This window comes from Zonotrichia albicollis, chromosome 5 (genome assembly GCF_047830755.1).
Source record: "Zonotrichia albicollis isolate bZonAlb1 chromosome 5, bZonAlb1.hap1, whole genome shotgun sequence".
NCBI classification, from domain to species: domain Eukaryota; kingdom Metazoa; phylum Chordata; class Aves; order Passeriformes; family Passerellidae; genus Zonotrichia; species Zonotrichia albicollis.
The window spans coordinates 47005262-47024823 of record NC_133823.1 but is presented as its reverse complement, the minus strand read 5'-3'; the positions used below and the strand labels follow the sequence as shown (position 1 = coordinate 47024823).

Here is a 19562-nt window from a genome sequence, read left to right as displayed (position 1 = left end):
ATAAGACTGGTTAAATCTTCTCTTCCCTTATAACTCTAATATTCATAAAACTACTAATAAAGCCATGTCAGGTTGTGAAATCTATTTCTGTATTCACAGCTTACTTTCATTTTGAAAGGATCCTCAGAAAGACTGCTATCTTCTTTTTGTAATAGGAAGAAAGGAGCACACTTTATAAGAAGTGCTTCTATTTCCCTGTAATCAACTTGTCAGTCTTTGACTGCCAAATTTTCAAGGTAGATGCCTGATCATTAAGAATATTAATCAACTTGGGAGCTCCTGCAAAATTACAAGAACTGTTTCACAGCTGAACCTAATTCCCCCTCCCACCTCTTTTTTTTTGCTTCTTCGTGAAGCCACAAGAATTGGCCCATGGACCTCAAGGTGTATGTACTGTCAGTTGAAAATCACTCCTCCACAAAAAAGTGGAAACTTAAAACACCAGTAATTTTGCTCACAGACTCAAAAGCATTGGGTGTTTTTGTATCTAGGTTTTCCTACTACAAACATCATGTTCAGATATAACATTAATTTAGAAGATATTGGCAGACCAATAACAAATTAATGAAAAGTCCAGGGTGTCTTGTCAATTTCTAATAACAGCCCTTAACAAGTGAAGGACAATAGGGTGTTATTAAACTACAAAAAAATTCTGCCCATTCATTATTTAATGAAAATTTTGCTATGCTATAGATTGATGTCTGATGCAAATCCACTAATTCAGATGAATTGCATTGTATGAATTCAACCTGAGTGACTTCACATCACTCTAATATTTAGTTAGAACCCTTATTGCCTTTTAGTGCATATACATTTTACCTGCTAACAACATGAAAAGTATCATTTGGTAAGCGCAGGCATCTCGAGTGAATACCTCCCCTCTCTTCCTGAACACCGAACAATTTCTATTCTACTGGTTTTGCCATTTCTGCCTACAGACCTCCTACAAGTTCTCTATAAATACTTTTACAGGTACGGCCGGACAAAGGAAAGCTCCCAACAGAAGGACCCGTCTCAGGCGAGCAGGGCAAGCTGCCCTGTTCCACCCAGGAGAGGGCACTCTTACACCTGGCCACGCAACCGGACATGGACACCCACGGGAGGAACAGGAAAGTTCAGATGACATCTTAAAACTCGGTCAACTTGCACGACCAGTTCGTTATTTTTATGATAGTGCTAATCACAGGTAAGGTGAATCATCCAGACGCTGCCACAACAGGAACGCAATATGACAGGCAATAAACGTGTGGGCTAAATTTCTTCTTAGTCTCTGAAATGTGCTGAATGATATGCAGATAAAAAAGACAATTTCTGCATTTCTCTGGTAAAAGCTGGGATCATAGAAAGACAGCTGTAAGTGTACCTTCCGTGGAAAACAAAGGTTAAATTTAAAAATATCCTAGTTGTATGAATATTAATTGTTGCCTTTTTTAAAAATAAAGCACTATTATAAATGAGCATACAAATATTTAAATGCAAAGTGCATATAATCTAGTACTAACACAGCCTGTAAAGTTAATCTTTATATGGATATCTGAAATATATAAAATAAGAATTTCAAATGCTACAGGTTCAACCTCTGTTTCTAAAGGGGTTGAAATCAATATACATATCTCTTGAGACAGCTTTCCTCTCCAATAAGTAATCCTCCAGCAACAAAGAGAGAAGATCAAGCCTGACATTTTTGATTTTTCTAAACTAAAGAAGCCAAGATGAAGAGGTGGTAGTTTTGTTATGCAAGACATAAAACAGCAAAAGAGAAATAGAATGCTGCATCCTGCAAAGTTAATGTTTCAAAAATCTCATTTTCCTCAAATCACAGGGGACTATCTCAATAATTCCAAATTTTCTCTGAGTAATTATACTATAGAAATGTCCTATTGATATGAAAAGAATAAAATTAAGAAAATATGGAAATGAGAAAAAGATCACCAAGAATCTTAACTTGAAGAACAGAAAGCACTTGGTTCTGTCAGAAGCATCTTGGAGTCCCCAGGCAGTGCACTGGGGCTGGGGGCATCCATAGCCAGAGAGAAGAGCCATGCAACTTTTCCATGAAAATGGAAATTTCTCTTTCCTATATAAAGGAAACTGTGGCATGAGCCACAGCCACTTTTCCATGAAAATGGAAATTACTCTTTCCTGTATATAGGTTACATGATAGACAGCACTTCCCACATTACATGGGAAATGACAGTGTTCAGGATGTTTGCTTGTCCCAGCATTGGCTAATGAATATTGTTAGCCTGTCCTGCAATAACCTTACATAGTTTGAACCTCAACTATATCTCCTTCTCCCACTTCCAGAAGTCTTTCAAAACAACATGCCAGTCATAATAAACAATGCATAGATACTCAGAATTGTATCTCACTCTATTAGTTGTGATCAACACCAACGGGCAAAAGCATAAACCAATCTGCAGCCAGTTTGTAAAAGCTGCTATTGAAAGAGTTGTTCAGTATGAGACTAAAATGGTGATAGGGTCAATAAAGAACTGTCTCCTGAAATCATATATACTACAAATATTTTTAATTCCAAAAAATAGCTATGTCCAATGCACTACAGTTGTACATATTGTGTATGGATTTTTCTAAGGGCAAAATACTAATGAGAACTTAATTCAGGGCTTTATTATCAACATACCATAAAATATATTAGGGAGTCAGACATGGAAGTCCCTGAAATCACACAAAGAGGCTATGTTCTCAATTTTTTTTCTAGGCATTATCTTTTTTAACAAAGCAAAAATAAAATAACAAACAAACAAAAACCCAACTCCCCCCAAAAATCCAAACCAAACCCCAAAACATGTATTCAAAGTCTATGGTCCTGTTCTACCCTAAACCCCTGTAGAACCTTCTGTAAAATAGTAAATTATAATAAAGTATAAAACAGTATTGGAGGTACAAAGTGATACTTCCAGCATGCTGATTATGTAAGGTACTGATTTTTACACAAATTTTGATCCTGGCAAAACTGACCACTGCTCTGTCCTACCATCCAAAAAGCCTTTCTATATCTGTCTTTCAGCAAAGAGAAAATTAACACAGTATTATGGTGAATATCAAACAGTTGTGAGGTAAGTGAAAAATGCCTGCTTAAGGACAAGGGAAAGGAATGGGACATAATAAGGAAAAGAGATACAGTAATTCATATTAATTTCATTTTTGCAGCAGCAGACTCTGACATTTGTAATCCAAATGAGCACATGAAAATGAACCTAGGTACAAACCAGACAAAATCATTGCCCTTTACTATGGCTGTTACTGGATGTTCACTACCTATAACATAAAAGCATATTCACAGGAACACAAAGGACTTTGACACTTAATAAAGGTCATGTTTTCCACTCCATTCAGAGCAAAATCTGAATATTGGAAGCTTAGCTTCTTTCTGTGAGCTGTCTGAAAAGACATGAAGGATTTAACCAGGAGATTTTATGTACCACCTTTATTATTTTTGTCTATAGTAGTCATAGTTGCTCAGCACACTACAAACCTAACTTTCATCTAAGAGGCAAAAAAGTATTATCATCCTTTCTCTATTGGTGACAGAAAAGCCATGGCCTACCTCCTCGAAAAGAATTTGAGACATATCAGTGGAACTCAGATGTCTAAATTATTCTGAAAATGAAAGTACAAGATCCCACTATTAAGTCATTAAAAAGAAACCAGGCCTACTGCAAAACGGTCCTTTCCATAAAGGTATTGAAAATCTCAGCTGAAAAACTGGATTGTATAAAACATTTTAAAGTTTTCATCTGAAAAGAAAAATTTATGAAGAGATGCACATGCAGCAACATTTTTACAGAAAAATGAACTTTTCCCAGTCAAACTACATAGGAAGAGTGAACACATTAAAGGGACTACATGCATCTGTATATAGTTGACAGATTTTTTTAAAAAAATATTTTTTTGTTGCTTGTATTTTCTTTATAGTGTAGATAGTAGTTAAAATGCTGTCTATACTAATGGAGGTGAATGAATGGCACTTGCAGATAACAGCCCTACCAGAAGTTGACATTTGTTGAGATAAATGTGTGTTGTACGTTGTCCTGCACTGCACCGTTAAAAGGGGGCCCTATAAAGTGTTCCTGTAAACCTTAATGTCTTGAAAGCCTCTAGTTCCTGAATAAACAGTTCAAAATCCAATCTCATGTTCTCCTCTGAAGATCTACGCTCTTCGATCCCATACCTTATTTTATACACCTCAGGTTAGAAGTTATGGTTGCTGTTTCCCTATTTCAGATTTCAGAACAGAAGCAGCATCGTGGGTGCCCACGTTTGCCTCTGCAATAAAATGTCCATTACACAGGGCTGACCTTTGCCTTTTACTCTACTTTTAAAACATTGTAGCAGAATCTGTGTAAAGCAGCAGTTCCTTTCACTGTCCCCATTAAGTAACCTGTTTATGGGCCTGCAAGTTCTCCTGGTCCCGTTTGAGGAGACTCCAGCGTCTCCAGGGGGAGGGGGGAAGAGGACGAGGAGCAGGTCTGGGGGAGAGACGTGGAAGGAATAACATTTTTCTCTGCCGAGCATAATGGGGAAAAAAATAGATGAGAACCGCTGTTATGGGCCCGGGTGAGCAGATTCTCAAGCTACGTGGGAGCCCCCTAGTTCTTTTTGCTGGGGGCTTCAGCAGCAGACATACCAGCTGCTCCTTGAGCCAGCTGTTTCCTCCGCGACACCTCAGCCACTTCTCCGCTGCCGCGGACCGGGCCCGGCCCTCCCAAGGGCGCTCCTTCAGCCGTTCGCCGGCCCGCAGCCTCAGGGCTCACCCCGCTGCCGGTGCAGGGCCGGGCGGGAGCCATGACGACACAACGGCCTCAGCTGTGCCCCGAGGCCCGCCCGCGGCGGGGTTGTGCCTGAGGGGTGCCTTCTCACGCTCTCGCCACGGGCCCGCCCGGCCCGTGACAGGGCGAGCGGCTCGGGCAGGTGTCTCCCGGGACGGGCGGGTGGGCGGCCGGCGGGGAGAGCCCCTGCGCCTCCACAGGTGGGCAGCGCACCCTTCCTTCGGGGTCAGCGGGGAGGCGGCGGCCCAGAGCCCACTCGCCGCAGTCGCCCCACCGGCAGCGTCCAGCCACGGCCCCCCCGGCCCCACCGCCGCCCCGGTGCCGCTCCGGCCGCGCTGCCGCGGCCCCTCCTGAGGAGCGGCAGCGGCCCTTTCGCGCATGCTCGGCGCGGGCGCCATTTTGGTAGGGCCGGGAGTTCTCCAGCGGAGCGGCGGCGGAGCTCGCTGGGCCCGGCGCGGAGGGGGCGAGGGGTGCCCGCTGCGGAGATGGCCAACATCGCGGTGCAGAGGATCAAGCGGGAGTTCAAGGAGGTGCTGAAGAGCGAAGAGGTCAGAGCCTCTCCCCCCACCCCCTGCGCGTCCGCCACCACCACCCTCCCCCGTGTGAGCGTGGGTAGCAGTGGACGGTGCGGGTGCCCCGCCGGCCTTCGTGGGGACCCCGCACCCCCTCGGCCCCACCTCCCCGTGCTGGAGGTGGGCCCGTCCCACGGCATCTGGGAGGGGAATGGCGATTCCTGGGGAGACGGGGCCCGCCAGCCGTTGGGAGGAGGAGGAGGGGGCCGCAGGAAGCGCGGTGGCAGGGCCCGAAGAGGCCGGGCGGGCCGGCCCCCGGCCAGGGCTGCCGGCGGTCGGTGCTCGGGAGCGCCGCCAGGCCGGAGGCCACGGAGCGGAGCGGGTGGGGCCGGCCCGGCCTCCGCGGGGACCCCCGGCACGCGCCCTCCCGCGTCCGCCCGCGCGGCACCGGCAGGGATGGATGCATGGATGGATGGATGGATGCATGGAGCGGACTGGGGAGGGTGAGCCGGGGTACGTGATCCCACACATCCCCTTCGGCTGACCCCTTCGGCTCGCCTGGGCCAGAGGCTGCAGGGTAGGGGTTTAATGTTTGGGGTTTTTTAGCGGTTGCTATTAAACCTCCATTTAGCTTCCCTGTATACAGAACTTCCTTTATCCCACTGCAGGCTTACTCACCTTCAGAAGGATGCTTTTAAAGCCTCACTCATTTCAGTCATGTTACCTCGTTTCCCAATCAGTGTGTTCAGAGGTATGTGGTGGTCAGTAAGAGAGGCTGACTACTTTGAGGGCAGCAGTAAAGAAGTTCTGACCAGTTTGGGGGAAGAAATAGCAGTGTTTGCAGGCTTGCATCAATACAGCTTTTGCTGTGTCTGTGTCTGAGTTGGTGGACGTCAGCCAGATAGGTTTTAATGGTTGTGTCGTCATTGTCGTCCTACTTGGGATGATGTTGCAGGTTAGATCCTTGTGAAATATTAATGTGAATATGTAACTCTTGAGGCTGGTGTTTCAGAAATCTGGACATATTCACAGAGAAAAAATGAGAGGATAATTTTTGAAAGGTACTAATGGCTTTAGGAAAACACGTTTAGGGTAGCAGTAGCTGATGTACTTTTAAATTGTATGCTAAAAACATTGTTGCTATGCATCTTGAACTAGCCCCTAGAAAAATGTACGTGCCTTGTTTTACAGCTGCCTTTAGAGCCCAGGCTGACTTTGCCAAGCTATTGCACAGCAAACACAGAATTGCATGGAGACCAAGAGAAATTTCTAGGTGGATACCTTTATGCCAATGCTAGAGAATGTAGACCTCATACCCTGTATAACCAGCTGATACTGTGAACAAAGAAGTCTGTTTGGATGTGCTTTCTAAAGGCTTCAAAACCCTTTCCCTTTGCTTTATGTAGAGAAAATAAAAGAAACCTGAACTTACATAGGTTTTGGGGAGGTGAATGGTAAATTTTCTTACTGTAAAGGTTGGATCTAGTGTGCTTATTTTTGATTATTTCTGTTTGTTTAGTCTTTAGGACGCAGTTACAGAATTTTGAAAATGGATATTATTTTAAAATAGCCTTTGAGCTGCCTAAAGCTATTCAGAAAAAAGGTCATAATTCTTATGAAATTCAATTAATGGAATTTCAAAATCATAGTACAGCAGACTCTTGGTATTTCTTTTTTTCTGCCATTAGCAAGCTATATAAGTGTCATGATGCATTAGTATGTATAAAATTGCTGTTTACCAACTATACTGACTCCCATGTCTTGAATGCAAAATTTCAGCATTACTCAATGGTTATCAAAGTTGCAAGCAAAGTTTTTTTGTGAATGTTTGTACATTCCAGTGCAGTCAAACTATGGTGTCATTATCACTGGGTGTGAAAACATGTGGAGTGGGATGATGAATGAAGGTCCAATTAAATACTACAAATCACAAAACAAAAAGGAGTTTTCTTACTATTTACTAAAATTATTATTAAACGTAGTTTCTTTAAAAAGAAATAAATCTTTTTAATGAATGGCAATGTAAAATTTGTTGTTTAGAGGTTTGTAAGTCCCTCTCTGAAAGCAAAGTGGCTCACATGATCTGTTCTTAAATTATTCCTGATTTAATGCTTCAAACTACTTGAAGAGCAGCCCCTCCTCCCCTTTTCCTTGTAGATGTAATAGGAGCACAAATGCCTGGGAAGGGGGTAGGCACACAGGGAGAAAAGTACATAGGAAGTTTGTTCTCTGTCTTCTTCCACTACTCACCTTTATGCTGAAATAGAGTGGTGGAACTAGAAATGTTTTTAAATGGAGCAGCTGGATGACAGTTAATTCCTTCTGCATTTGAAGAAGTGTTGGAAGTGCTAAACTCACTGTAAAGTGTGTTTATCCTTGCTGTGGATAAGGATCTAGGAATCCTTGCCACTCAGGACTAAATAGACTTTTCATGTTACTTAGCACTTCCTTTTTCCTTGAATGCAATTTCTGGGATATAACTAAAATGTGAAATACAACCTTGCTGTCTGGTTTACAAGTAAGAGATGAAGGATCTTCCATATTTTTGAGTCTGGGACTTCTTGAGTGTTTTGTAAAAGTATTTAAGGTCTTTTTACACTTGAGGAAAAGTGCTTCTGCTCTGCTTGCTTTATTATTTGTAGTTTTGTTATAAACACACTTTATGTTAAGAAGTAGGGTATTGTTTATATAAGAGGGATACCTGTAACTTTGCATCTCTTAATATTTGAATCAAATAGATAAAAATAATCAAAGTTTCTGTCAGAAGTGCTCTCTAATGTATGATTTTTAAACTTCTTTTGTGTGTGGAGAAAGCTTTACTGTTCTAAGGTAGGTGAGGTATTGTGCATCTGTAGCAAGGATAAAGTTGTTAAGTTCATCTAGGTAGTAACTTTACTGGTTAAATATGTGTAGGCAAGGGATCAGATGTTTCAGTTCATTTCTCTCCTTGTTCTGTAATTTCATAAATCTGTTTTCTTGTTGGTTTTATGGGCTGAAATTATAAAGCTACAAAATGCATGTTGAACAAAAGTATGAAGCTGCAGCATGATGGAGAAACCAATGAAGAGGTGGAAGGAGAATAGTATCCTGCTTTACTAAGTAGGAGAAAGTTTTAGTGAAGGTTAGCTGTGTTATTTTTAGATTAAGTTACTGGAATGCTGCATTGGGTAGCCAAATCCTTACCTGCTCTCTGTTTACTAGTAGCTATCTTATGAGAGGGAGAACTTGCCTGGCATTTAATAATGAATAGAAACATGAAAGATCTTGTGGTCATTTAAAGACTGATGCTGAGACGTGTTGTAATTGATCAGGTATGTTAAACATTATGTGTAACTTGTTTTTTGTGATTTAATAAAGCATCAGTGTTTACTTGGAAGAAATTAGGCTGTGCTAGCAGTGGAGGATTCAATGTTTAATTTGCCATCCAAATTCTTTTATCATGTGGAAATGTAAGGTGTTTTCTATTAATTGATAACTTTTGCAGTGAAAACTCTAATCTGGTATTGAAGGTAACACTTTGGGAAACATAGCTTCCTTCTAGCAAGAGGAGAATTGCTGGTGTGTCTACCATGAAGTGTTCTTCTCTTACAAATGTGAAGAGACATTTATGGCAGGTAAATCCAGGTAGAGCTGCGAGTAAATGTAACTCAGCTGCAATTATGGAGTGTGAGTATCTTCATGAACAGTTATGAAGTAGCAGTGTAAATTTGCAATTTGCTTGAACTCAAAACAGCGTTCAAGCAAAGATAGTGGGTTAACAACAAAAACTTCAAGAACTTGATTTCCAAGAAGGAAATGAGTGTTTGTTTTGGAGTCTATGTGTTTCAGTGATTTGCAGGCAAAAAGGAAGGGAAAAATAGCTGTAGTCTGCCATACCTTTCTTGGACTTGTAAAGACCTAGTGAGTAGGCCTTTAGAGATCTTGTGATTTATTTCAGTACATAGCAAGATACTAAGTAACATCTCTGAAAATGTTTTTGTTGTTTGAAAAAGCCATAGGTATTTAATCTTCAAGCTCCTAAAAACTTCATTGCTTTAGCTTGCTTATATTTGGGCTGTCTTAGATACTGAATCCATTAACGTGGAAACTTCTGGTTGTAATTGTACTTTAGCATTAGTAGGATTCTTGTTTTTCTTCCTATTTATCATGTAGAAGCAATGCAGGTATTTATAAGAATGAATTTTCTTCTATTATGGTTCCTGAGCCAGCAACATACATATTTTAAACAGTATCCATTTTGTGGTGACACATGTGCTTAACCTTTGACTTATAAGAATAGTCCCATTGAAGTCAGTAGAAGTTTAGTGAGTGCAGTGGGATTGTTGTTGCTGTTTAATCCCAGAGGGCAGCAAGGACTGTGCAGCTGCTCAGTCAGATACCCCACTCCCCACAATGGGCTAGGAAGAATTGGAAAAAAGATAAAACCCATGAGTTAAGATAAGAGCAGTTTAATAATTTAAATAAAGTAAAATATAGTAAAAATAATGGAAAGGGAGATTACAAAAAGAGAGAGAAGAATAAAGCTAGATGAAGACAAGGGATGCCCAGTGCAATTGCTCACTACCTGTTCATCTGTTCCCAGCCCATCCCAGCAGCAATCAGCAGCTCCCAGCCAATCCCCCCAGTTTCTGTACTGAGTGTGACATTCTGTGGGATGGCACATCCCTTTGGCCAGTTTGGCTCAGCTGCCCTGGCCATGCACCCTCCTGGCTTGCTGTTCCTGTGCTCGCTGGCAGAGCATGGGAAACTATAAAGTCCTTGACTTAGAGTAAGCTGTACCCAGCAACATCAGTGTGTTATCAACATTATTCACAGACTAAATCCAAAACCCAGCTCTGTATCAGCTACTAGGAAAAAAATTAACTCTGTTCTGGCCAAAACCAGGACAACTGTGAAAAAAGCTTGAGTGTGCTTAGTTGCTTGAGAGGCATAAAGGTAAAAAAAAGATGTAAACATAAGAATGCTTAAAGTGTCATTATTATATTGGTTCCAGTCTCTCCAAAGGCCTGCATATTATTAAAAAAGTGTGTGTGGAGCTTGGGGCTGCTATGCAAAATGGAATCTTAGTAGGCTGGAGAAATGAATGTCCTGGCAGGAACCTTTTGAAGCTCAGCTGAGCTAGGTGCCAAGTGCTACACCTGGGAGGAAGTAACTCCATGCATCCATATGTACAGTCAGGAGACTGACTGGAAAGGAAGCAGTCTAGCAGGAAAAGAACTTCATGACCTAGTGAAAAGTCAGTTGAATGTGATGGTGGCAAAGAAGTCCAACCACATACTGGATTGCATTAGCAAGAGTGTAGCAGTGAGTTGTGAGAAGTGATTCTTCACCTCTGTTCTCTGCTTGAGAGAACACTGTGGTGTTCTGTGTTCAGATACATACGCAAATGAACTGAGCAGAAATTTGTCAAGGTGGTTAAGAGCACAGGATGTGTGAGAAGACAGTGAGAGAGTTGATGTTGTTGAGAGAACTATTGAGAGGGACATCTTCCTGTTATCTACAAATACCTAATGAGAGGCTTCTGAGAAGAGCCAAAGTTGTCTCAGAAGTGCATGGGAATATGGTAAGGGGTGGCAGACACAAACTGCAACATGGGAAATCCTGGTTAGACGCTGAAAAAAAATTACAGTGGTAGTAGTCAAACATTTAAGCAGTGTGATCAGCAAGCTTGCAGAATCTCTGTGCTTGGAGTTGTTCAAAACTCAACACATTCTTAAACAACCTGCTGATATTGGACCTGCTTTGAGCAGGAGGTGGGGACTAGAAGCCATCCAGCTGTCTCTACCTGCATGATTACAGAATCTCTAGTATGAGTTTGGTTTTTAATTACTGCTTCTGTTTGTCAAAGAACACATAAAAGGGTTCCAACTCTATTGCCACATCTGGTAAAACCTTTCCCTGTAAACAAATAGAAAAATTTTGAAGTAGACCATTTCTTTTAGTTTAAAAGTTTTCACTATTGTATGACAAATTGGAGGCTGGGTTTTTCTGGTAGATGCAATGCTGTCAGGGTTTTTATGTTGAACAAGTTCTAGTTTGGAACCCTAAAAGTAGAACAAATACAAGATTTGTACTACTTCTTTAAGCTTCATTTCTCTGAAATGTGAAGATTATCTTAACTTTAAAGTAGTTGTTTGTGAGATCTTTGGTACATCACCAAAAATAATTTTATCTGCTGTGTTTTTAGCCATGCCTACAATTTTAGGCAAGACAAGGTTTAGACCTGTTTCCTATAACTGCATAAAAAGAATCGTGAAACACCATTACTGTGCATCTTTGGTTTCCTTAATCCTATCTGGGGTGTGTTGGTTATATCTTGTAGTTTGTACTGGGGAATAACAGAGAATGGTTCTGTACATCTTTGCCATCAAACGAGTTTGTCTATAAGTGGTGAAAAAACTGCATGTTAGTCTCACGTGTGGGATGGTATTTCAGAATTATTAGGTTTATTTATAATTAACACCCTTTTACCTGAACCATGTAGCTGTTCCTCAAGTTCTGTGAGTATAATAACTTTAAGGATCAGTATTATGTAGATACTAATCAGTACTAGCATTAAATTTGTGATTTAAAATATACAATGTCAGTGATCCTTTGACTAGACCTATGAGTTTGCCAAGTACTGGTAGCAGAATATTTGTGCGGAGAAGAATAGATCTATTGCTTTTGCCTGTGTCACTTGGTGACTTTTTAATGTTATTGTGTATCCAGTTGGGTCCAGATTTCTAGTGAGTGGTCTATATATCAATTGGCAGAATCCTAAAGATTTTGGGAATAAGTGGAAAACAGAAAAACTTCAGTCTGCATTGGAGTCAGACTCATTTGGTTGTTTTTGGTAATGTCATAAAAACCTGAGGAAGGAGAGCACTCCCTCGTTACAGGAGTGGATGAATCAGTTTAGGGCCAGGGGATAGATTGTAGCTGATGGTGGTACCCTCTGATAACAACCCTCTGTGAACCTAAAGCAGTGCTAAAAATTAGCCAGTCCTTTACCAATTCCAGTCTTGCATTCATTCTTCTGTGCTTGTTTTCAGGAGTTCTTTTAATAGAAAGGAAGTGTACGAGTCCTAAGGTTAGTTCACTTTATGTAGTATGAGATTTAAAGTTAACATTTTATCATAATAAATTTGTCTAAGTATAAACTGCAAGAAACTGCTGCCTAGCAGTCCAGTGGTCTTTATTTTTCATTAAGCTAGTGCAAGTACTTAGAGTGTTTCTTAAATTATTTACCTGTTAAATGGTTTTTAGATTCCTGGATTCCATAATCCTAATAAGGACTGTTGTCATTATACTTCATTACTTTTACACTAATAATTGCTGCTGGTATTAAATTGAGAAAATGCTTTAGGTTAAAGTTTATCATTAACAGGTAGGCTGTCTCATTGTCTTTGTCGAGCTAAGTAAAATTTCTGCAGTTTAGATATAGCAAAGGAATCGATTCAGTTATTTTATGGCAAAGAGTAGGAAGTTTGGCAAATAATGTTCTATATGGCACTCTAGAGATGTTTCACAGAATCACTGAATATTCTGAGTTGGACGTAGTCCACTTCTGCAGTCTTGATTTATCCAAAATTTTCCTTTGAGATTATATCAGTGTTAATATTTGTAATAGTAGAGTTGGGAGCACTTGAATATGCTTGCCCTGAGTATTTAATGAAATAATACCTGCATCATAAATAAAGTATCTCTGTGAGTAGCAAAAGTAACTTTCTTTGAGTACCAGATCTGTGTTTGTTAATCTAGTATATTGCAACAGAATTCTGCTGAAGTAATGGATTGCTCCTGTCTGTCCTTCAGAGTGTGTGCACAGGAGGGAGGTGCTGGGAGTGTCAGTGGCTGCAGAGGAAGCTGCATGCAGTGTTGTGCTTTGGGGGACACTGTCAAAGTCAGGCCTGCAGTATAACTCCAGTTCGGCTGTGCCAACATCTGGGAGAGCCGGGCTCTTCCCGAGTGTCATTCTTCTGTTGGATGGCTAATAAGGGCTGTCCTGTCTATTTGTCACAAAGTATGTAGGAAACTAATTGAAGTTCATTATTTCATAATGTTTATTCATTATTAGCCAGTATGATCAACAGTTCAGATTGGGAAAGACTAATGAAAGACTGTAAGTCTAATTACTTTTAAAGAAACAAGTTTAAGGTAACATGCCTTCAGATTTAGATACATCTATGGAATGTTTCAGGAAGGGAGGAAGAAACTCAAACACCCAAATACATTAGTCCATATTTTACTTAAACAGGTATGTCAGCACAAGCTGATAATATTTTACTTTTTATTTTTAGCTGAAAAGGAACTGTGAGGAAGTATTTTTGAGTTTTTGCTATGTTAGGATGTGTTAAAGTACCGGAGGCTGTGATGGAATAAGGCAGCATACATGAATGGAAATCATGGTAGCTGGGTTGTATTTTCTTGGGAGGCTCTTAGAGCCTTCATGGTGTTTAGGTAAGCCTTTCCACTTTGGAATAAGGGTGTCCATGTGGGAAGCTAGCACGGAAAAACTGTTCTTGAGCTATTTTCGTTAGTCTTCAAGCTCTGAGACTGTGATTGAATTAGCATAATCAATTTAAAATGAACTGAATCCTGTGATTCCTTCATATGTAGAATTGCTAACCTAAGTAGGATAGATACATGGAATTTACTGCAGAGTCTGCATCAAATGGTTTTGTATGTTCATAAAATGGCTAATTCAAAGAATGGTTCAAAATGATTATTAAAGCATGCTTTATCTGCAGGGTATTTCAGTTCTACATCAAAAACAGAACCATGCATAAAAAGATAGGAAAAATGCATCTTTTCTTTCTGCCCTTATTTTTCTGAAGGGAGCAGGAGTCCTTTGCACTATGCCCACGCTGATGTCGAGTATCTTAGCAGGCTCAGATCACTCTGGTAACTCTTGCACACAGTTTGTGCTCTGAGGGCCTGTCAGTATCTTGCATAGCTCGACATGGCCTGTGCAGGGGCCCTTAGAGGAGTGCAGGAGAGAGCATGAGCAGTTATGTGCACACCTGGCATGGCTGGCACAGCTTTAGCAGTGTCACCACTCTGTCCCTCAGTGACACAAGCAGTCACTGTGTAACTGCACTTGGGGCTTCTGCCACAAGAGCTGGGGCACTTACACCTCTGGTCTCCCAGACTGATGTGATGGGTTAGGCAGAAATAGTTTGGACAGACACTGGAGCTGAAGTTTCAGAATTCTTTTAACTAGTCCTAAGGCAGTTCCAGGGAGCAGTGTCACATTCCTCTTCCAGACTCATCTCTTCTTCCTGTTTCTGTGCTTCTTCTCTTACTTGCAGTGTTCAGTGGTGAATCAAATCAGGGGTTGGGTTAAAGTGAAAGAACTGTCTTGCTAATATGTGCTTATTTCAGATGTTTGCTGTGCAGTTGTGTGAATGCTATTACAAAATCTTACCCCCTCATTGACATTAATTCTGTGATAAGAAGGGAAGTAGGACCTTGGCCACTGTTAGACTGGTTTAAGGCACCGTGGAAGTACAGTGTCTGAAGTGTTTTGGTAGAGTGATGTTTCAACAGCTGAACATTAGCAGGAGTGGGTATTTACCTACCTTAAATTTAAAAAATTCTGTTAAAACTTTGCGGTGGTACAGGTCTAACTCTTGAAAAATGAAGATGGTTTTAATATTTGAGATGTTTTGTGTTCTGACAAGAAAAGAATATCCTTCAGTATCGTTTTTTTTATATTGTGATAGATGTGAAAATTCTAGACTGTCTAAGCAACAGTAATACAGACTTCACACAGTATTCATGCTTGTAGCTCCTTAGATACATTAAAATACAAGTTACTTATTAGTAACATAGTCTTTTTATCAGTAAATGAAACAAATAGCATGCAAAACCAATGTCACCTAGTTTTACTAGGACAGACTTAATATGTCACCTAATATATGTTGATATGGGGGCATGAAATAGAATGTGAAATTTGGTAGAACTTCCATGACTGAAGTTATTGGTAGGTTTAAAGAACATGGGAGCATTTTAAGGAAATGTATTTCTTGGTATTGACCCTTTCTTATCTAGAGAATTGCTCTTTGATGTGCTTTTGACGGAAGTGTCCCTGCCCTGCCCTGCCCCAGCGCTGGCTTGTTTCTGTGCGTTGCTCTGTGCGTTGAAGGTCAGCAGGCGCTTGCTCTAGGATGCAGATGTGATCTGCTGAGCTCAGCTGCTCGTGCAGCGTGTGCTTCATAGCCCTGTGCTCGTTATGTGGCATTTCTGCTTCTCTTCATCACAGTAGGCTCAGGGTATGCACTTTGGCTTGAAGCTGGAGTGAGTCTGAAGGAATATTTTGGAAGTATTGAACTGTTCCCTCTTGCTTTGGTAGCTCTTTGAGGGGGTGGCAGTGGGATTATGAAACTGGTTTTTGGTGGGTTTTTTTTTTTTTTTGGTAAATTGAATTTGCTGTTTTTCTGCATGACAATGCACTGCACTTTGCTTTCTTGAGTGACACCTCCCTTTTTTATGTTTTCCCATTCGTTGTGAAAGAGGAAACTGAGTGGATGCTGTGTACTTACTCTGGGGTAGCAAGGGGGTTAAGAAAGGAAAGTGTTGGTTTGAACAGAAGGGAGATGAGTCTGGTATTGACTTCTTAGACAGCAGCTGAAGACACAAGCCTTTATTAGGAATCTTCCTTTCTAGCATGTCAGTGAAGGAGGGAGACCTGAACCATTTGGAGTAAGTTCAGAATGGTGCCTTAGCAAAAGAACATAAGAAAATAACAAGATAAATATTACAAAGCAAAATTCCTTGGAATATTTATCCACAGATTTGCAAAGAGTTGCTAAATAGCATAAGAAGGATGAAGTTGGTTTTGTTTTTTAATTTATTTAAATGATGGTTTTGTGGAGTAAATTGCTGCTGAAATATTGGAGTCTTTTGCTCAAAACAAGTTGACTCAGAGTACTTATGGCCTTGTGCAAAAATCGTTATGGATTGCACAGGGATAGTCAGGTGATTTTTTTCTGTAAATCTGGTGAAATATGTTCATGAGAAGTTTTGATGTAGAATAAGGCTGTTGTGTTGGCATATAAAATGAGTGGGAGGGTAAAAAGAGTTTATATGGCACTAGTAACTTTATAGTATAACAATTTAATTTTGCTGGCATGGCTTCAGACTAGGGTGAAGGATTTCTCACTTAATTTGGCTTATTAAATATTGAATTTGGTAATGTCAGTATAAAATGTTTGGATGTTCAAAAGTACCTATTTCACATTTGTAAGTCATGGTTGTAATTAAACAATTAACTAAACTTTTGTTATATTTTAGTAGGTTCAAAAGTGGTTATTGCCAGTTTACCTCATGGATGAATCAAAAATTTTAAAATCCTGTCACAAAGATAAAGAAGTAATTTTCTTTTGTTTCTGTGATTAGGGAAACAATTAGTGATTGAAAACATTTTGCATGTACAAAACCTCCTTCACAAACTTTGTCTTTGGTTGAGAAAATTCCAGAGAAAGTTTTTAAGTTTATTTCTTAATTTTGCTGAAAGTTTAGCATGTACATTTTTTAAGATTTTTGTCACTTCCTTAAAACTCTTTCTTAATGTGTGAGGGGCTAGTCTTAAAGCCCTGAATGATTACAGAGTTTTAATACACAGCGGATTTTAGTGCAATGTTTGTATGCATCATTTGTCACATATATGTGTATTTTCAGGCTAGTGTTTTCTGGTTTAGTTTTGTTTATGTACATACATGCGTCTGTTTCTAGAGTTTTCTGAGTTATCTTCTGTAAAGCAAAGTAAATTAACAAAAAATAACATTACTTGATCCAATATAGAGTATATATAAATAATTTTATAAGACCAGTAAAATCACAGCCTATAGGTAATTAATTCCTGTATGGAATAGCAGGGTTTTATGATTTTGTTTGGTTTGGTTTTGTTTGTTTGTTCTTTTTGTTGTTGTTGTTGGAGTTTTTTCCCCAAACATAACATAATTCAGAAGTAGCCACTAGGTTTTAATTTCCAGATCTTATTATGTTTAAGGTGATTTTGTGTCGTTTTCTGTTTTTCTAAATGGTATTTACCACCTTGTCCCTTTTACCCAAAGACACTTGATTGGAATTTGCACGTGGTATCTAAATATGTAAGGAGAGACAGATCTAGAACATGCAAATAACAGTTAGACACTACTTTATTGTTTTTAAAATAACATGCTGAAGTTAATAATATTGCTAATAAACATAATTTTCTATTTTGGTTTTGACACCAATAGTTAAAAACATCTTATGTTTGCTAATGGATGCATTTATGTTTCTGTAGAGTAATTTATTATACAGGGATTGAGGGTGTAATGTGAATAAATTGTCCTGGGGGGAGTAAATAGAGCTGATTGGTTCTAGGAAAACTTCACTCAAAACTTTTTTTGTATGTTGCCATCATCCAGTATTAAGTTTATGATGTTTGGTAGCCGTGGCTGACATGGAAATGTGAGGGATTTATTTGGAGTTTGGGTTTGTTTGTTTGGGTTTTTTTGCTTCTACTCAAGAGAGTTCAACACATGTCAAGACTGCTGGCCATATAATTAAAGAAAAATTTATTAGAAACATCTTATTCTTTCATTTTTAGTTCAGCCTACCAGTATCTGTCCATATATCACCAGCTCTGATAATAGGCATTTTTATGCAGATTGCTTGAGATTGACTCTCTGGTAGTCTCCTTATCAAATTAACTGAGGAATTTGGAGGCTTTTTTAGAAGGCACAAAAAGTTCTGATGTAATTATAATTCCTATTTCTAAAAAGCTGTTTGCTCTACTTCAGTCTTTATGAAGTAGACCTACCCAGGATCAAACTTTGAATATATAATTTTATATTAGTAAATAGTATTTTGTTTGTGAGAAATAAAATTTAGAAGAACAATGCAGTTTTTATTATCTTAATATGCTCTTTTGTGTTGATATGTAATGGTTTTGTCTGTTTATTTTATGTCAAGGAAAACACTGGATTTTTAAGAGTAGAGGTACTGGACTAGTGAAGAGGATAATAGGCCATGAAGAAATGAAAGAGGTTTCTAAAGGCAGGTTGAAGAAGAGAGAAGGAAATGGTATTGAAAGCTCAGGAAAAGGTTGGATTTCCTGCAGAAGGCAGACAGGCCCTCAGAATGGGCAGGCCCTCCTTATTGAGGCCTGTAGACTATGGTGAGTAAGGAGAACAGAAGAGCTTGTTATCTGCTGAGTAATATTATAGAGTCCAGAGCTGCTCTCTGAAATTATTTTAGTAGAAGTGGAGATGTGTGTTTGTCTTCACAGTGGCAGAACTTACTCTTCAAATTTTCTGGTGGAGTTGATTGTGTGTTCTTTGCAAGGAAGTTACTAAAACATAAAATTAGACAGTATCATTCTGGAATTTTTTTAAGAGGAAGCAGGTGAAGACAAAATATTATTGATCAATGGTTACTGTGATAAATATGATTAAGTGTCCTGTCTTTGGAAGATGCTCACAGAATGACACTTCATGAAAGATGGATTGATTAATTTGGGTTTCTTTTTAGAGATAAAGCTTTTAGTAGTGAATAAAAGGTCATCGTATGAATCTTCTCCAACTCTGCATCATACTTTTAGTTTAGTCTCTTAAACTTGGGTTTAGTTTCCACAAGGTTTCCAATAAAATTGGTTAAGCAGGACTGTAGCATTGCAAAAAGAATCTTAGCAGTTGAGCTGGTCTAAAAGACAACAAATCTTTTGACCCTAGTGTGAATTAAAAAGAAAAATGGCTATGCATAATCCATCTAGGCTACCAAGAAAAACAGGGAATGGCATCATGCATTCCCTTGCAGGATGCAACAGAAAATTGTTGCATCAATTTTCCTTTCTCTCTGTCTTGTGTTCTGTTTGTTGTTTGGGTTTTTTTGATCAGTCTTGATCAAAATGATTTTCAGGTGTGATAATGAAAAATTATGCTAGTGTTGAACTTGTAGATTTCTAGAAAAGGATTTTGCTGATGGATTTCTGTGCACTGCATTGTTACAGAATTCTGCTCTGAAATTATGGAAATAGATGCTGTGAGTAATGGCATGGCTCATATTTCAGGAATTGCTAGCCCAGTGATTTAGTCACTAAATTGTTACTGGAGGTGAGGCTGTTTTAGACTTGGCGTGGAAGTGTATTGAGGTCTTTGTAGGACTGCTTCTGGAAAATCAACTTGGGGTGTGAGATCACAAGCTGAGTCATAAATTCTGTGCCAAGGTTATTGGTGTTAGAAAAATTTTGAAGACCACTATTGTTGGTAGAGGTGGAGGGAAGGGATTT

General features: G+C 39.6%; 2 protein-coding genes across 3 annotated transcripts in view; one reads left to right on the top strand and one right to left on the bottom strand.

Annotated features, from left to right (window-relative positions):
* Positions 1 to 6130, bottom strand: part of SMIM14 (small integral membrane protein 14) — a 53566-nt gene extending 47436 nt beyond the window's left edge. The window contains exon 1 of one of the 2 annotated variants that reach the window (XM_026795561.2): positions 5984 to 6130. The gene's annotated coding sequence lies outside the window, so the exon portion shown is untranslated. Of the gene's footprint in view, positions 1 to 4651; positions 4790 to 5983 lie in introns of those variants that run through there. The other variant, XM_026795562.2, reaches the window with a different exon arrangement.
* The window catches only part of UBE2K (ubiquitin conjugating enzyme E2 K), a 44326-nt gene continuing 29738 nt past the window's right edge, over positions 4975 to 19562 (top strand). Inside the window, exon 1 of the mRNA XM_005490514.4 lies at positions 4975 to 5341. Within this exon, the coding sequence (XP_005490571.1) occupies positions 5279 to 5341 (63 nt within the window). The 5' untranslated portion in view covers positions 4975 to 5278. The remainder of the gene's footprint in view (positions 5342 to 19562) is intronic.